The sequence below is a fragment of the Arachis ipaensis genome, chromosome B03 (genome assembly GCF_000816755.2).
Source record: "Arachis ipaensis cultivar K30076 chromosome B03, Araip1.1, whole genome shotgun sequence".
NCBI lineage: Eukaryota > Viridiplantae > Streptophyta > Magnoliopsida > Fabales > Fabaceae > Arachis > Arachis ipaensis.
This window is the reverse complement of record NC_029787.2, coordinates 84,839,801-84,858,270: the sequence shown is the minus strand read 5'-3', so window position 1 is coordinate 84,858,270 and position 18,470 is coordinate 84,839,801. Positions and strand designations below refer to the sequence as shown.

The 18,470-nt window shown below is 32.3% G+C and overlaps 2 protein-coding genes and 1 long non-coding RNA gene across 19 annotated transcripts; 1 reads left to right on the top strand and 2 right to left on the bottom strand.

Moving 5' to 3' along the window:
• On the top strand, positions 644-4,256 carry LOC107630647 (ethanolamine-phosphate cytidylyltransferase). 3 transcript variants are annotated; one of them, XM_016333847.2, is made up of 10 exons: positions 644-813; positions 1,391-1,818; positions 1,999-2,234; positions 2,384-2,535; positions 2,669-2,740; positions 2,828-2,895; positions 2,974-3,094; positions 3,412-3,471; positions 3,568-3,690; positions 3,797-4,256. In XM_016333847.2, the coding sequence occupies exons 2-10, from the start codon at positions 1,481-1,483 to the stop codon at positions 3,866-3,868; spliced, it is 1,242 nt and encodes a 413-aa protein (XP_016189333.1). In that variant the 5' UTR covers positions 644-813; positions 1,391-1,480; the 3' UTR covers positions 3,869-4,256. The 3 variants fall into 3 exon arrangements, with proteins under 3 accessions (XP_016189333.1, XP_020974696.1, XP_016189334.1); XM_021119037.1 differs by having other exon boundaries at positions 648-781; XM_016333848.2 differs by lacking the exon at positions 644-813 and adding an exon at positions 826-975.
• LOC107630648 lies at positions 3,856-5,800 on the bottom strand. 2 transcript variants are annotated; one of them, XM_021119039.1, is made up of 5 exons: positions 5,481-5,800; positions 5,187-5,379; positions 4,669-5,088; positions 4,487-4,573; positions 3,856-4,100 (listed from the first exon to the last, which is right to left on the bottom strand). In XM_021119039.1, exons 1-4 carry the CDS (start codon positions 5,580-5,582, stop codon positions 4,491-4,493), a joined length of 798 nt encoding a protein of 265 aa, XP_020974698.1. In that variant the 5' UTR covers positions 5,583-5,800; the 3' UTR covers positions 3,856-4,100; positions 4,487-4,490. The 2 variants fall into 2 exon arrangements, with proteins under 2 accessions (XP_020974698.1, XP_020974697.1); XM_021119038.1 differs by lacking the exon at positions 3,856-4,100 and having other exon boundaries at positions 4,339-4,573.
• LOC107633356 lies at positions 12,540-18,012 on the bottom strand. 14 transcript variants are annotated; one of them, XR_002359510.1, is made up of 8 exons: positions 17,686-18,012; positions 17,204-17,575; positions 16,928-17,047; positions 16,330-16,495; positions 16,129-16,191; positions 15,474-15,823; positions 13,050-13,312; positions 12,540-12,885 (listed from the first exon to the last, which is right to left on the bottom strand). It is a non-coding gene; the product is annotated as an uncharacterized LOC107633356 (long non-coding RNA). The 14 variants fall into 14 exon arrangements; XR_002359511.1 differs by having other exon boundaries at positions 15,474-15,649; XR_002359505.1 differs by having other exon boundaries at positions 15,474-15,902; positions 16,340-16,495.

The window sequence follows — 18,470 nt, the reverse complement described above, 5'->3', positions numbered from 1 at the left end:
GGGTGTATATTTATATATATAGAATCCTAAAAAGTTATATGAGTAAATAGCCAAACCCCAATCTTCATTTTGGTTCTCGAAAGATAAAGTTAATCGAAATCGTCCTCGAAAGATATACGATTGGTCATGTTAGTCCTTTCGTCAGTTGGATGATGACGTGTCACGTTAAGTGCCACATGGCATATGATAACGTGGGGGCTAATGCCACATGTCACAAGATGATTGGTTGACGTGTCAGCTCAGTGACACGTGGTCTAAAGTAATAATAGAGGTCCTTCATTGCATGCTTGACATGTGTTATAAACGGTTATTTTGTATATAGATCAATCCGATAACTATTTTATTTGGAGTTTATTAGGTAGAGAATAATTTTTGTGAACAATGTGAACAATAAATTTTAAAATTAATCTAATAAAATAAAAATATTTCAATATTTTTAAATTATTTACCTAAATCTTAATATTAAAATAATTATCTACACACCTAATAATTTCCGATATATCTATTATTTACATTATTTAATATTTACATTGTCCATAACTAATAAGTGATAACTTCTGCCTTTGTTTATTTTTGGTTACTTTAAAAATTTTCCCTTTTCAAAAGTGACGTATATATATATTAATATTAATAATATTAAGCTCAGACAAAGCTTCGTTGTTGCCAAAACTTAGAGGAGGTTTCTTCCATACGAATCCAAAGGGAGAGAACAGAGAGAAGAAAAAAAAAAAGAAAAAAGGAAAAGAGAAAAAACAAGGAAAGAGGAGACACAGACACAAAGGTAACGCAAAAAGGAACAAACAAACACAACAGGTTAAGATTCGATCTCTTCCTTCTTCCTTTTTTTTCTTCTTTTCTAGTTCCTTTTTGCAATTTGCATGCCATCAAACGCGTTCAATTTTCTCATTCTGCCATCTTCATTTATTGCTGCACATCCTTCCGTGAAAATTCTCGTTTTTTACTTCGGGATCTCAGGTCGGTTTTCTCGTTGGAATTTTTTAAATCTTTTTACATATTCATTCATACAATGGAAGATACTTGTTCTAAGAATTTCACAATATAGCTGCATTTTTTATTTGTTGGTTTGACTAGATCAGGAAGATGAGAACGCCTCCAATTTTTGTTGTTGTGGATTTTACGTGTAACGGTTATTTGATTTCGTTGTGGTGGCTTGCCAACTTTTTGCTTAAATATATGAAGCATTTTTAATTCTTCTTTTATTTTTTTGGGATGAATCAGGATATGTGATTATGTGAAGCAATAATTCCTTCCTAGTTTCACTTGTTTGCATTTGAGCTATAAAAAAGGTTTTTGTGTGTGAAATTTAGGATTTTCGATGGCATACCATTCATGTGATTCACATTTTGCCGTGATGGTTGCTTTGTTGCAGGTCTGTGCCTCCTCTTACATCACAGAAACATCTTGTTTCTGATAAGAAAACAAAACAAAACAAAACCAAAAAAGAAAGAAAGAAGACCATATGGATTATGACAGTAATAGTTGGATTTGGGAGGGGGTATACAACCACCCACATGTGTTGGGTGGTCTAATGGTTACAGCAGCCTTGCTGGGACTGTCGACGAGCTACTTTGGGGGGATGACCCACTCCTGGTCTAATTTGGGGATTTTCCCTAAGAAGAGATCCGGTAAGAGGCGTGTTCGGGTTTACATGGATGGTTGTTTTGATCTGATGCACTATGGCCATGCCAATGCACTCAGACAGGCAAAAGCTCTAGGAGATGAATTGGTTGTGGGTCTGGTGAGTGATGAGGAGATCCTCGCCAATAAAGGCCCGCCTGTTTTGTCTATGGAGGAGAGGTACAAATATTTGGTCCTTTTCTGTTTTGCTCCTATTGATTTTCTCTTAGACAAAATCTAATTCAGCTTAAACATAAGACTAGAGACTTTGCAGCAAGGGAATAAACTTGTTTGTTTGAATAACTCAAGTTTGCCGACATTGTAAAAGAATTAATGTTGAGAATGTATTTTGTCTTCCAGGCTGACCCTTGTTAGTGGATTGAAATGGGTGGACGAAGTCATAACCGATGCTCCTTATGCAATTACTGAGGAATTCTTGAATCGTCTTTTCTATGAATACAACATTGACTATGTCATACATGGCGATGACCCTTGCCTGCTTCCAGATGGAACAGATGCTTATGCTGCAGCAAAGAAAGCTGGCCGATACAAGCAAATTAAACGTACTGAAGGAGTTTCCAGTACAGATATTGTTGGTAAGATTTGTCTCTTCTTATGTTCGAAGATAGCAGAAATCTTGTGTTGTTGATGGATAAAGTTAATTTTCTTGTTCCAAGTGTTATATTGATAAAAATTGGGTGGTAGGTAAAAGCTAATTATGTGTATGATCTCTGTTTCTATACAGGAAGAATTATGTCTTCGTTAAAAGATCAAAAAGCTCGCGAAGATCTTAATGGTACTGATGCAAAACCTCAAGAAGAAAGCAAGCCAAAGGTTTCCCACTTGTCCCAATTCCTACCAACTTCCCGACGTATTGTACAGTTTTCAAATGGCAAGGTATTTTGATGATCAATGCTTGTATATCTTGACTTGCTGCAACAGACACTGATTTGAAATTTATGCCACAATCATTGGTTTCAAGATGAAAATATTTTGCATGATAATTCATTGTGGCTTCATCCTCTTTTAGGGGCCTGGACCTGATGCTCGTATTGTATACATTGATGGGGCATTTGATCTCTTCCATGCTGGGCACGTTGAGGTATACATGAGTTTTCTATAGGTGTGCAACAGTCAAATAGCACTATTTGATATGGCTGTCTTAATTCAGTATTTCCTGTTCTCTCAGATACTTAAGAAGGCTAGGCAGCTCGGAGATTTTCTTCTTGTTGGTATCCACTCAGACGAGACTGTGAGGTATGCAGTTTTTTATCATGTAAAATTGAAGTTACAGCTATGATCCAAGTATTCATGTGACTAGCAACTTCCTTGCAGCTCACAACGAGGGAATCACTATCCAATTATGCACCTACACGAGCGTAGCCTTAGTGTGCTGGCTTGCGGTTATGTTGATGAAGTCATTATTGGCGCACCATGGGAAATTACAAAGGACATGGTATATGCTCAAGTCTGAACATCGTTTAAGTAGCTGCCACCATTTATATGAAGTTGTTCTTGTTGTATTGATTCGAATTACTGTCTTTTAATAGGGCATGCTAGTTTCATGATATCTGCCTTTTCCCTTGCGTTCTTTTTTAAGTGATTAAGGATTTAACTGCTTTTACACATAAATTGCATACTTAAGAATCATCTGAACATGCTTATCCTCTCCATTTGTCTCACCCTTATTGAGCATAGTTTGAGCTAAGTGTTCATATGCATTTCCAATATTTCATGATGATGAGTTCTATTTATTTATTTGGAATCAAACAGATAACAACTTTCAATATCTCGGCGGTTGTGCACGGGACTGTTGCTGAGAAATCATTATATGTAAGTTGGCCTTTTGCAATTTCACATGATATACAATGTCATTTCCTTATTTTATTATTTTTCTTCCATACGAGTGAGCAAGTTGTCATTGTACAGAGTGAAAGAGATCCATATGAGGTCCCAAAGAGCATGGGAATATTCCACTTGCTTGAAAGCCCTAAAGATATCACTACTACCTCAGTAGCCCAGCGTATTTTGGCTAACCATGAAGCCTATGTGGTAACGGCTGAATTCTGATAGAACGCTTTACTCCTATCCTATTTGCTTTTCCTGTACAAATTTCTGATAGAAAGTTCTCTGCTTCCATTTGTTTTATCTGATGCAGAAACGCAATGCTAAAAAGGCTCAGAGCGAAAAGAGATACTATGAAGAAAAGACTTATGTGACTGGAGATTAGCATATATATATAGAATCATAGAGATGCTGGATAGAGAAGAATATCTACATATACTTTCTTAAGGAAGAAGAGTACAGAGTATGACATAGAAGAACAATATTTTCGGCCGTAACTTAGGAATTACATCATGACCTTTCCATTTATATTGTCGTCTGAAAGGCTCCCTTATGATTGACCTGCCAGTTTTTTGGCATTTAATTTTGCTGTGATTCTGGTTTTACCAGAGATGTACCTGTAAAATTGAATTATAAGCTCCAAACCTAAAAGAAAAAACTCCAACCAAGCCCTTTGGATTGTTTGATTTGGATTTGTGGAAAACCATTTAATTCATTCTTAGAAGGATTTTCTTTTTGTAATAAAAATTGAAAGGACCTCCTCCTTCTTTGCACATGTACGCAATCTTTTTTTTTTTTTAATAATAATCTGTAATTCATATCTATGAAAAGCCTTATCGAGTTGGCACGAATACAAATACCAATGCAAAATTCATATCTAGTACTGCTAAGCATTAGCCAATGACAAGTTTAAATGATGAAGCATGAGGGGCAAAGACGACATAAGAACATGAAATTCTTGGTTAAAAGTGGATGGTCCTTCCACATAAGTACAAAGGATTACCGTCCTATCCTCTCAAGTCCCATGGCATGCCTAATCCTATCCACATTCCATTCCTTGATATTGAAAAAGGTGCAATTCTCTGCAAAACTAAAAAAAAATTGCAATCCCATTCTATTCCAATCTAGTAGCACTACAATGAAAGGAAGGGCGTGTAGAAACTAATAGGTGATTTGCGTCTCAACGTGTCCATGTGATTGGAGTTGACATGTTTTGAGGAAGATGTGGCCACAAGCAATGATGCTGCTGTTGCTGTTGCTGCCACTGGTTGAACCCTTCTGGTGTTGCTGCCACTCCACCAACAAGAACACCACCACCATTACTTAGATTTAGCGTTGAACTTGAAGACTTAAAATAACTATTATTTTCTTCTTGTTGGTTTTCTACATCCATCATCACGGATGGTTCTTCTTCTGGTTCTGGACCCATGTGATCAGCTTCCATCATCTCTGTATTTGCAATGTTGGAACCTTGCGCGAAATTGGATGAGGGTGCCCAAGGCACAATAGCCATTCCACGGTTCCTCTTGTCTTGTTCTTCCTTCTCCACCGCTGATTTTATGAGGCGCTCGCAATCAGAATCACCTTTTGACCAATGCGCTTCCCCTGCAGCAAATTAAAGAGTAAAGTCAACTGAATTTTGAATCTCGAATTGAATTGGATGAAGTCGCCTACTAATTAATTTGCGAAAGAGAGAGACGTACTCTTGAATCGAGAGAGGAGATCAGAGTCGAGGGTGAGAGAGAAAGGAGATGACGAATGCATTAGCGGCTTGAAGAGAACGAGAGCTCTCTCTGCGTTGGGAGGTGGAGAAGCATCTGCTTCTGCTTCCGCTGGAATGGGTAAGGGTTGTTCATGTTCGAGTTCCACCTCTGCAATTGGCGGCAACTCACCATCCTGATCACAACCATAATTAACAAAACACGATTTAATTCATTAATAAACCGATGAGGAACTTGGAATGAACAATGAGAACGAAAGAAAGAGAGAAGACGAACCAGACGGCGAATCTTGGTGGCGGGAGAAGAAAGAGGGAAATCGTAGAAATCGTCGGGAACATGATCGATGCCTTTCCGCTTCAACAGTTTGTATCCCGCCATGGATGAAGAAGATGATTAGGTTTCGGATTAGGATTACGATTACGATGATGCGCAGATAGGGGAATGCGTTTGCAGAGTTTAATATACAGAAAGAATAGAAGAGTGAAGAAAGGGAGAGCGAGTGAGGTCTAGACTTCTCTGGAATTTCTTCCCCCTTTCCGTTCTCCAATTCCCTCCCCTCCTATTTCTCACACGGGTCATTTTGCTTCCCCACCAATAATCTTCAACTATTTACTGTTTAGGGTATTTTAGTAAAATCATTTTAGTTAAGTATATATTTGGATTCTATGAAATACTACGAAAAAATATTTTTTAATTCTTTAATATTGTTAATTACAAATTAATCCTTTATATATTATTTAATTATAAAATTTATTTTTTATTTTATAAATTATTATTTTATTATTCATCTATCATGTTTATTAATAATAAAAAATAAAAACAAAAACAATAACAAATTAGAATCGATTGGATTCACAAAACAATCGATTAAATTTTAGGTTTTCCATAATTCAATCTATTGGAATTCATGTTTCCACAAAACAATCGATTGAATGTTGGACGATAGTATGGTTTTTCCAAATATCAATCGATTGTAACTTTTACACAATCCATTGAACAATGCTTAGAATGTGGGTTTTTTCTATTTCAATCGATTGTTCATGTTACCCAATTGATTGAATGCTTCAAAGTAATATGAGACCCCACAATTTAATTGATTGGTTGTGTTAACCAATCGATTTAAGTCTTCAAAACAATATGGATTTTCACAATTCAATCGATTAGTTTTGTTATCCAATCGATTATATTGTGCACTACGTTATATGTTACGCCGTTCTCAATTTTTTACTGGTATTTATAAATTATTATTTTATTATTCATTTATCTTATCTTTAAAATTCTATCTTCAATTTTTAAGTTTTTATTTTGATTTAGATACTCTAATCTTATCTTTTCTTTAATATTAAGATTATAAATTGGTGAATAATCTATCATCAATTACTCAATCCTATAATTGGAATCGCTTATCAATCTTCTTAATTATCAAAATTTTCATTGTTTTTGTTCCAGTTATCCATCTACTTAATATCCAATTTTTCTTTATTTTTTATCCATCTGTATATCCAATATTTGTTCATCATTAATTGATAATCACAGTTGCAGCAATCAACAAAGATCCAACCAATTTTTTCATTATAGTGTTCAGAAAAACAATCCACTGTTTTGATTACAAAATCGAGGTCAGAATCTCTAATTTTGCAATTTTCCATTTCGATTCTTTATTCGTAAAATTGATTGTGTAATGAAAAAATAATTTTTTTTATCTTTTAGTAATTCACGGATATTGAGGAATACTAAAAAGTAATTAAATTTTATTTTTTTATTATTAATTAGCTAGCAATATTTAAAAGCATGAACTTAAAATGTATTATTGGATAATTATACTAAAAGAATTTATATAACTTATATTTTTGTTTTTTCATTGTGAGTCCCACTATAATAAAACTTATATTCCATGGTAAATCGAATTAGATGAATTTAATTTATGGAATAGGTTGAGCGTCATAACAAATCGACTCAATTAGCACTTTATTAAATATCTAAATCGAAGCAACTAGCTACGAATTATATAACAGGTACTCAGCTTTGAGAAAAAAAATATTAAATATTACTCAAAATAATAATATTTTAAACATTAAATATTTAACTACCAAGTCTAGCAATTCAAACACTTTCGTTGGATACGTTTTTTTGTGCTTTTTAGAAAAAAAAAATAGCAGCAATTTTTTAACGTTTTTTTATATTTTTAATTTTCTTTTAGAATAAAAAAATATACTAGTATGTAGATTGTTATTAAATGACTGTTTTGTACTTTTTCTCAATTTTTGAAGATTGTAGAACTTAATGTTTAAATCTTAATTAGTGTCACCAAATGCAGCAAGATGATTATGTAGTGTAGATTAGTGTCAATGATGAGAACAAAGGAAAAAACACTAATTATACAAAGTTTTATTTAGTATTTGAAAGTGATTTTGCGAGTTCATTAAAAATAATAATTTTGTATGTCTAGCCATTTAATTTATAATATTTAGTTTAATTTTTTATTATTTATTAATGAAGAGGACTGCTCAACTTGAAGAAGTTGAGGATGAAGCTACAAAAATGCAAAAGAGGAGATCGGTGGAGTTCTTAGATGGAAATGAAAGAAATACAAAGTTTGTTATGTTAAATAAAATATTTCTCATTTTTCTCTCATTCAATTTTCTTATTCTTCTCCTATTTTCACTTCTGATTTTTATTATAACAGATAATAAAAAAATCAAGGAATACATACTAATAATGTTAGGATTTGAGGAGAAAAATTGTTTGAATGTGATGATTAAATTCATTTGTCTTAGTAAACTTGAAATCTGCAACTATTTTTTATGTTTGAACATTTAACATAAACCACTGTAATAAATACTATATTTTAATTTGCTAGTTTGCATTTGACAATTTCAGTCATATTTGCAGCAAGAATATTATAGTTACGGTAAAAAGATTTCGTTTAATCTCTATTAGTTGAAATCTCTTCTGATTTTGGACCTTAATAAGTTTAAAATACGCCTTACAAATATAAATAAGAGGATTTAAGAAAAAAATTTATTGCTCGAAAGATCCTTTATCAAACTAGTTCAAATCTTAAATACATGGAAACATATAAATAGAATGCAAACAAATAAAAAAAATGAAAAAAATCTTTTTTCTAAAACATTAATTGTATAAAATAAAATATAATTTACAAGACATAATATTTGTATGACATTATTGTTGAAATAATAAATGAAAATGACATTACTTTATCATAAAAATATGAGTTCTTTTAAACTAAGATATTTATATAGTGCATAGAATTAGAGAAAAATTGTAAAGCCACAAAGTAGAAAATATCTATTTAAGAAGTCATTCAAAAATAATTAAAGAAGTACATCCGTCAAACCTAACAAATAAATACTCAATAACTAAAGTATTATATTTATCTAGATTACTAATATTATCTTTGCATCTTATGATTTGTATGCATATTCCAAAATTCATTGGCTGACGCTATAATTTGTGATTTCTTCTAGTTGATCTAACTCTTGAATAAATGCACAGCGGTTATCATGCGAATATCATGATCCTCAAGCTGCAATTTAATTATTACAAATTAGTACCACAAAATGGAGTATAAATATTAGAGATTTATTTTAGCTGCTCACCTTATTATTACCCTTTGGTTTAAAATTAAAAGTCATATCTAACTACTTCATAACCAAAATTTGTCTGTCTTGATGCTGTCTTATCTCAGCAAATTGTCCCTCAATGTATAATCTTATGTTTCGCAATTCATCCATCAAATCTCGCATTGTTGGCGAAGGAGGCGGTGGTGGTGGGGATTCCTGGGATTGTGCTTGCACCTCAGGGTCTTGTGCTTGTCCTTGTACCTGAGGTTCTTGGGCATTCAGATCTTTTTCTATCTGTCTTAGAGTACTGTCATCAATCTTGGCTACATTACTCAAGACGATACTTTTCTCTTCACTCAAGTCAATTCCAAGCCATTTGAAAATCTTGGTCCATTAGCAAGCATATCCTAAACCAACACTTGTTTTTTCTCTCTTTATTTCAAACATATGATGAACCATAAAATAAGGCCAGTTTATCTCCTTTCCAGTCACCATAGCCAAAAGCACTAGAATATTCGTTAAACAAGATTCCATGATTATGTTTTCTTGGAATCAATACGTATGAAAGCAAATACATCAATATACGCTGCTTATTACCCAAACCACTACAACTTATATTACCTCTAGCATCCATGTGTGGATCCTCATACTGCAGACTTTGCAAACTAATCAATCTTTCATATTCACCCCATTCTTCATCTGTTGGAATACCTCCAGTAAATTTCCCCCCGTGATAAACTAAATTCCATTGTTCAGCTAATTGTTCTAAAGTAACTTTATAATGCCATGACCCTAAATCAAACTCAATCAGCGACATTATTACTTCCTCATTCTCTTCATCACTTTCAGGAACAACATAATTTAAAGTACTATAAACAGCCCTAACCAAGTGAGGATAATATTCATCCTTAGTTTGTACAAAATCAGTCAAGTGTTATGTTTGCAAAGTATTCCAGAACAAATTATAATGTCTACCATGAATGAAATTGGCTGTTATATACATGGGAAGAACAATCGCCCTTGACTTGAACTTCTCCACATGGTTGTTCAATGCCTTTGGAGACAACATCCACCTTGCCATGTAATGGGATGAAGCAACTAGTCTGGCGGATGAAGAACTTTGACCTTCAACTCTAGCTCTCTTTGCGTTTTTAGTTCTGGCCATTTTGGAATATTGGTTCGGTGGGTGTTGTAGAGATTTGGATAAATAATAACAAATTAGAATCGATTGGATTCACAAAACAATCGATTAAATTTTAGGTTTTCCATAATTCAATCGATTGGAATTCAGGTTTCCATAAAACAATCGATTGAATGTTGGACGATAGTGTGGTTTTTCTAAATATCAATCGATTGTAACTTTTACACAATCCATTGAACGATGCTTAGAATGTGGGTTTTTTCTATTTCAATCGATTGTTCATGTTACCCAATTGATTGAAGGCTTCAAAGTAATATGAGATCCCACAATTTAATTGATTGGCTGTGTTAACTAATCGATTTAAGTCTTCAAAGCAATATGGATTTTCACAATTCAATCGATTAGTTTTGTTATCCAATCTACGTTATATGTTACGCCGTTCTCAATTTTTTTACTCGTGTTTATAAATTATTATTTTATTATTCATTTATCTTATCTTTAAAATTCTATCTTCAATTTTTAAGTTTTTATTTTGATTTAGATACTCTAATCTTATCTTTTCTTTAATATTAAGATTATAAATTTGTGAATAATCTATTATCAATTACTCAATCCTATAATTAGAATCGTTTATCAATCTCCTTGATTATCAAAATTTTCATTGTTTTTGTTCCAGTTATCTATCTACTTAATATCCAATTTTTCTTCATTTTTCATCCATCTCTTTAATATCCAATATTTATTCATCATTAATTGATAATCACAGTTGCAGCAATCAGCAAAGATCCAACCCATTTTTTCATTGTAGTGTTTAGAAAATAATCCACTGTTTTGATTACAAAATCGAGGTCAGTGAATAGAATCTCTAATTTTGCAATTTTTTGTTTCGATTCTTTATTCGTAAAATTGATTGTGTAATGAAAAAATATTTTTTTATCTTTTAGTAATTCACGGACTTTGAGAAATACTAAAAAGTAAATAAATTTTATTTTTTTATTATTAATTAGCTTGCAATATTTAAAAGTATGGACTTAAAATGTATTATTAGATAATTATACTAAAAGAGTTTATATAACTTATATTTTTGTTTTTTCATTGAGTCCCACTATAATGAAATTTATATTCCATGGTAAATTGAATTAGATGAATTCAATTTATGGAATAGGTTGAGCGTCATAGCAAATCGAATCAATTAGCATTTTATTAAATATCTAAATCGAAGCAACTAGATACGAATTATATAACGGGTACTCACCTTTGAGAAAAAAATTATTAAATATTACTCAAAATAATAATATTTTAAATATTAAATATTTAACTATCAACTCTAGCAATTCAAAAACTTTCATTAGATACGTTTATTTGTGCTTCTTAAAAATAAAAAATAAAAAATAGCAGCAAATTTTCAACATTTTTTATTTTTTTAATTTTCTTTTAGAATAAAAAAATGTACTAGTATGTATATTGTTATTAAATGACTGTTTTGGGCTTTCTCTCAACTTTTGAATTTTGTGGAACTTAATGGTTAAATCTTAATTAGTGTCACCAAATGCAGCAAGATGGTTATGTAGTGTAGATTAGTGTCAATGATGAGAACAAAGGAAAAACACTAATTATACGAAGTTTTATTTAGTATTTGAAAGTGATTTTACGAGTTCATTAAAAATAATAATTTTGTATGTCTAGCCATTTAATTTATAATATTTATTTTAATTTTTTTTATTATTTATTAATGAAGAGGACTGCTCAACTTGAAGAAGCTGATGATGAAGCTACAAAAATACAAAAGAGGAGATCGATGGAGTTCATAGATGGAAATGAAAGAAATACAAAGTTTGTTATGTTAAATAAAATATTTCTCATTTTTCTCTCATTCAATTTTCTGATTGTTCTCCTATTTTCACTTCTGATTTTTATTATAACGGATAATTAAAATATCAAGGAATACGTACTAATAATGTTAGGATTTGAGGAGAAAAATTGTTTGAATGTGATGATTAAATTTATTTGTCTTAATAAACTTAAAATCTGCAACTATTTTTGATGTTTGAACATTTAACATAAACCATTGTAATAAATTCTAGATTTTAATTTGCTACACAACTAGAAAATGGATTAGTACAGACATATTTAGTCTTTATTACAGACGGATTTTTGGTTACCGACGAAATTACCGACGGATTTTGTCCCTCTATAAAAGCCTCGTCGGAAATTATTTACCGACGGATTTTTTTCCGTCGGAAAATTACCGACGGATTTTTACTAGTTACCGATGGATTTTCCCTCTGTAAATTCTCCATCCATATCCCGAAAGTGACGAACTTTCCGACAGATTTTCCGTCTGTAATTACAAACAGATTTTTAGACGGATTTTCCGTCTGTAATTACAGACGGATTTTCAGATGGATTTTCCGTCTGTAATTATAGACGGATTTTTCGACGGATTTTCTGTCTGTAATTTAAACTTTGGAAAATCATCTCACACTCTAATTACAGACAGAAAATCCATCTGTAGTCAGTAAAGTAAAATAGATTTTTTTTATTTTTCTAATTACAAAATAAATATTTTAGATTTGTTTTCTAAATTTACTCCATAAAACACACTGAAAATTGAAAAAAAGAAAGCCAAAAATCACATAGATAAACATAATATTCATTACATGATACCTATAAAATTGGATGTTATTTTTCAACACCATTATCCAATATCTCACTTTCTCAATAAAAAGATACCCCAAAATTTCTTTTAAACTACAACAGAGAAGAGCAGGACTTTCAGCCTAAATTTTAAAACTATTTCCTCATGCTCTCTTTAAAGTTTAAACTCTCCAATCTAATCTGAGTTACATGATTCTTCACTCCATGGTAGACTCTTGTGTGGCTGAAACTTGAGAGTATTTGTTCATCTACTTCTTCTTCTTTGATTTGTTTGCATTGGACTGAGCATGTGCAGTTCCTGGTGTCAAAAAACAGGACATGGACAGATTTTAGAAGCCTAGCAATGTTTTATAGGATTAAGAAAAAGTGAAGGAGGATAACTTATTATCATATCATCAACTTAAAGTTACCAATCCATTTAATATTGGATTACTTTTGAAAAAATAGAGAGATTGTTAATACCTTAGATAGGTGTTGTATTTGACCATGGATCCATAGCCCCAGGAGGACGAAGAGGGCAATTCCAAGAGTAACAAGGAAGACAGATTCCATGCTAAGAAAGCCACCGGCCTCGGCAACTTCAATGGTGCCGTTAAAGAAGGAAAATTTTTTTTGGTAGACTCAAAAAAATCTTCAATAAGAACAAATAATTGTTTTTACACTCTTCCATTATATTAACCTTTTCATAATCACTTGCTCTCTAAACTCCGTCAAAGGAATCAGAGCTGCAAATATAACCAAACGAAATCAGATTAGATCAATAACACAGGATGGCCATTCTTGTCCCTGATTTCCAACTTCAGAGTTACTGGTTGAAATTCCCAGTTTATTTCAATAGCTCCAAAGTTTAAAATGTGAAAATCTAGGCGAACAAGGTTTATAAGTGATCGATTCTAAATTCATCATATAAATTCTGTGCATGGCGTATGCGGCGTATCCACCACGAGTATCCTTCTTTTTCCATGGCATTCCAATCATACAAAGGACTTCTCATTAAAATATGAAAATTTTAAAAAATAAGAAATCAGAGACCCAAATGAGAAAGGAGGCCTTACAATGTACTATGACATGTTAGCAATTATTACAATATTACGATGGAGAAGATGGGGAAATTTTCTTAAAAAGGTTTATAAAAAGAATCAATCAGGATATTGTCATAGGTGGTTAAAGAGTTATGGAAAGAGAAGAGGAACAAAAATAACATAGTCATGGGGAATGGTTGTTAAAATTGCCACATAACTTCAACAACAACAAAAAGTTCAACTAGTAAATTTATGGCAAAATATTTATCCTGGGATTAAGATCAAATCTGCTTCACAGCTGACCAGTTTCACAGAATGCATTGGGTGGAACTCCACTAACTAAAAGAGAAAAACCGCAAGTATAGAAACTTATCAGTAAGTATAGAAAATTCAGTTATATATTGACATTTATATATAATAATAGTCAATATATAAGGGCTTAATATAGATTAGTAACTTCAACTTCTGTAATATTATATATCGTATTAAAAACTAAACCCAGTCCCAAATCAGTTTAGTTACTAATTCATCAACGTAATGGTAGGAGAAAAAAATAACAAAAGCATCTAAATAAAGTAGTTTAAGCCTTTAAGGACTAAGGAGTACCCTTTGCCTCATTTATTATTTGATTTGAAACCACATGAATGTATTAGTATATGAAATTCACACCGAAGAATCGAAGGATAAGCATGTGGAGCCTGCAAGCAATGAATTGTTGGGACCCCTTGTTTATGAGGGTTGGGGCCCGATAATAAATAGAAAATATAGAAAGAAAAAAATAAAACTTAAAGAGCTTTTTTAAAATAGTTAAAGTAAACAAAAAAAATATGTGAAACTTTACAAGATTGAAGTAAATACTAGTATGAAATACTAAGCAAGAAACTGAGAAACCAATATGGTGGTAAATATGTAAAGTGTAAATTGTAAACTGTCCACAAAATATACAATATTAGTCTCTAATAACTTTAAGGTAATCAATCAATCACTGAAACCATGGAACTCAAACTAAAGGCAAGATATATGAACCTTAACCATGGAACTGATATATATATGATGTACACCTCATTTTCAGTAAAATTAAGTCCACCTCAAAGATATTTTTAAACTGCTATGCTCTACCGTAATTTTTTGTGGATAACTTAATTTTGGTTTAATATATAATACATCCCAATAGAGAATGATCATACTTATTTAATTTATTTCGTTCAACTTGAATGCCATGAGGCTGATATTGACAAGTTTTCATATAAAAAATAGGAATTTGCAAACATTGCTATATGAAAAAAAATTATAAACAACATAAACATGCTAAAAAAATAACATAGCATACACATATCAATTTGAGCTTGCCTCCTTCCAAATGGCAACGCTATCTTATATCTCCTCTGCTTTTGATCATTTCTTCATTTCCAAATTTAGAATTATTGTCCTTCCTATAAGAGCCTCTTGTTTTATTTATATCACTTCTTATATACACTTTTTTTTTTATATATATATCGCACTTGCATATGTATATATGGCCAAATTACATATTAATAAGTATTCTAGGCATGTACATACCCAAATTACTTATTTTCACTCTAAAACAATATCTACATTTCCGTAGTGCTTAGAATGCACCCTTGGAACTAACAAATAACAACTTACTTTAACGCATTTTTAATAAAAAAAGAAAATAAAATAAAGCAGCAACAACACAACTATGTTTATCAACCAAGATATATCAGTTCCATGGTTAAGGTTCATTCAACAGAGGACCAAATGAAATAGAGTAAGAATCAAGAAGAGCCATATATCAATGCATCATAGTCCCAAAAATAATAGCAAATAGAGAGTAAAGAGCAAGATGAAACAAGAAACATACATTGAATATGAGATTTTTGTTGGTAGCTTCCCAAGCTAAGCCACCTCTGAAGTGTATGTTCCAAAGCAAGACCATGACAATAGCAGCCACCGCTAGAAGGTGAGCCACAAAGGTAAATGGAAGAGCAGGAACTCCCAACCCCATCTTCTTCAATTTTTCTCCTTTTATCTCCCAATCTGAGAAGTAAGAACTCAAGTGAAGTAATAACTGATAAGCTTGAGCTGGAGATTGGAAGCACCCATACTATAACTGAAGTTTCTATACTTACTGACTTACTAACTCCACTAACTGACAATTAGAATCTGACTATAACAACATATATGAGAAAAAGAACCACCAGTTAATAGAACCTAAAAGGAAAAATAGCTTATCAGTGAGATGGAGAGTGCCACCAAACGACTGGCTGAAGATCAATATTGATGCAACATTCTAATTATGTTTAAGGATGAAAAATGGTGAAAATTTTCACTTGAAAATTTCATTATCAATATCTTCTATATAAAACTATAGCTGAAAAGAAAATTAAATGCTATTGGTAAAAGGAACAGCAGCGTAGTAAATTCACCAACTCTTAAAATGTGGAGGTCAGATTCCCTAGATTTAAGCTCCAAGGGAAGGAAAGATGACTAAAAAGTATTTGCAGAAGTTAGATCACCTGTCTACCAAGGGAAGGAATTTCAAGAAGGATTGTCTTAACAACTTGTGTATCCAGTAGCATCTGCAAAAGTATCACTTTGTTAGCTCGTTTTTATAAGGTTTCAAGTGTTCCACAGAAAAAAAAAGTTTCAAACTCCTTTATGTATCCTGTACTCTAGATAAAAATGTTCAAAATTGTTGAGAATAAAAGCCATCTTACATTTACAAACCTATCAAAAATATGCTTTAACTTTACTCTTGATGTAACCAAAAGGAAATAAAAACCAATTAAAAAAAGCGGCCAGTGCTTGTTGAGCGCCCGTTTCTGATATTTGCTTGCGTTTGAAAATGTTAGAATAGAAGCGCGGACCAAGAGATGATGCAAGCTGCAGATAATAAATGGGAAATAAATGTAAACATTCAACTTGCATTATTAATTAGCAACATTGAGTATTTACCATCTAATTTAGTCCCTTACAACATCTGCAAGAAAAAAGCTATATAAAACAGAAAAGCATTCAAAGAATATTTTATTTATTATTAATTATAAGTTTATAACTAGCATGCCAGAAAAGAAAATGTCCTTAACCCCAAGGTTGACATAAAAAATCTTAACTCAATGTATCAAATTGATCTATATTTTCAAAGTCTTCATAGAAAAATAACTCATTCTGTATGTTAAAGATACAAGTACCTTATTATCAATGAACTCATCTACCATCAACAAAAATATTCATGAAAAGCATGTTCAGACATAAATTAAGAGCATGTGAAAGTGTTAGGTTAGGCTTAAGTGACATAAAAAATATTCATCCAACCTTGATTAGCTCTGCTCTTCTTTCAGGATCAATCCCAGCCACACCAAATATCATCTTTTCAGCAGAAACATCCTTTTATATTGCGACCTCATAGCCCGCGAAAGCAACATCTCATCTCTACTGCACCCATACCCACAATGAACAAGAAGTAAAAGAATTAATTACTAAATCTTAAAATTCTAAAAAAAAAATCCAGAAATAATCAAACAATAAATAAATAAACAAATAATAACTATGATTGTAAATCATTAAGAGCTTGAAGAAGAAAAAACTGACCTCCAATTAAATCACAATCCTAGGGTTTATCAATCCCAGCTACTGCATGCACCATCAAATTTCTTCAAAATTCAAACAAAAGTATGGATAATTGTAATTGTTATCTCCTGCTGCTACTATTTCATGTTTCAATGACAGGAAAAGCATTATTATATATAAAACCCAAAGTAGTAGTACTCTTTACTACAATGTTATCCATATTGTATGAAAATTAGAAAAAACCTCATAACAACAACAAAATACATCAACAAAATACAACAAAAACCTCACAGCACCTCCTTCTGATTAGGGTTACCTGCACGGCTGAGGCGAGATCGAAGAGAAAAACACATCAACTGAGCAACACACGAGCGAGAAATGCACTTGTGATTTCTGTGAGAATAGCTTTGATCAAGAAATTAATGAAACAAGTAGCGCATAAATTCGAATAAGAGAAAGGAGAATGCGAATCTCAGAAAGAGATAGAAAAATGGAAGACGTACGGTTTGAAAATCTCAAGGGGCGACACCGGGAAGGTAGAAAGAGTGAACGCAGGAGAAGGTGAAGAGGACGAGGACGGAGGCGACAAAGACGGTGGCGGAGAAATGCATATTAGGGTTCGAAGGGGAATCAGCAACACACAGAGAAGAGCCGGGAAGGGGTGTGACAGAGTTTCGCGGCGATGGAAGTTCAGTGCAATGGAGGTTCGGTGCGATGGCGGCACAAGGTAAGACGGCGGTGCAAGGCTGAGACGCACTAACGATAGAGCATTTGGAGGGGATGGGCGTGGAGGTGCTACGGGGAAGAGACACGGGAAATGAGGAAGAGCTCATTTGATCAAATCTTTATTTTGATATTTCTGACGGAATATTTTAAATTACAGACGGATTTTTTGTCTGTAATAATTTAATAAAATGTAGTGTTTTGTCTATTTAATTACAGACAGATTTTCCGTCTGTAATCATTTTCTACAAAAAAAAAATTAATTTTACCGACAAAATTATCGACAGATTCTGTTTTCCGTCTGTAATTTATGCTAATTCATTTTTTTTATTTTCCGACAAAAAATCTCTCTGAAATTCCGTCTGTATTTCCGTGGGATAAAATCCATCGGAAATATCCGTCTGTAATAACTAGTTTTCTAGTAGTGTTAGTTTGCATTTGACAATTTCAGTCATATTTACAGCAAGAATATTATAGCTACGGCAAATAGATTTCGTTTAATCACTATTAGTTGAAATCTCTTCTGATTTTGGACCTTAATAAGTTTAAAATACGTCTTACAAAT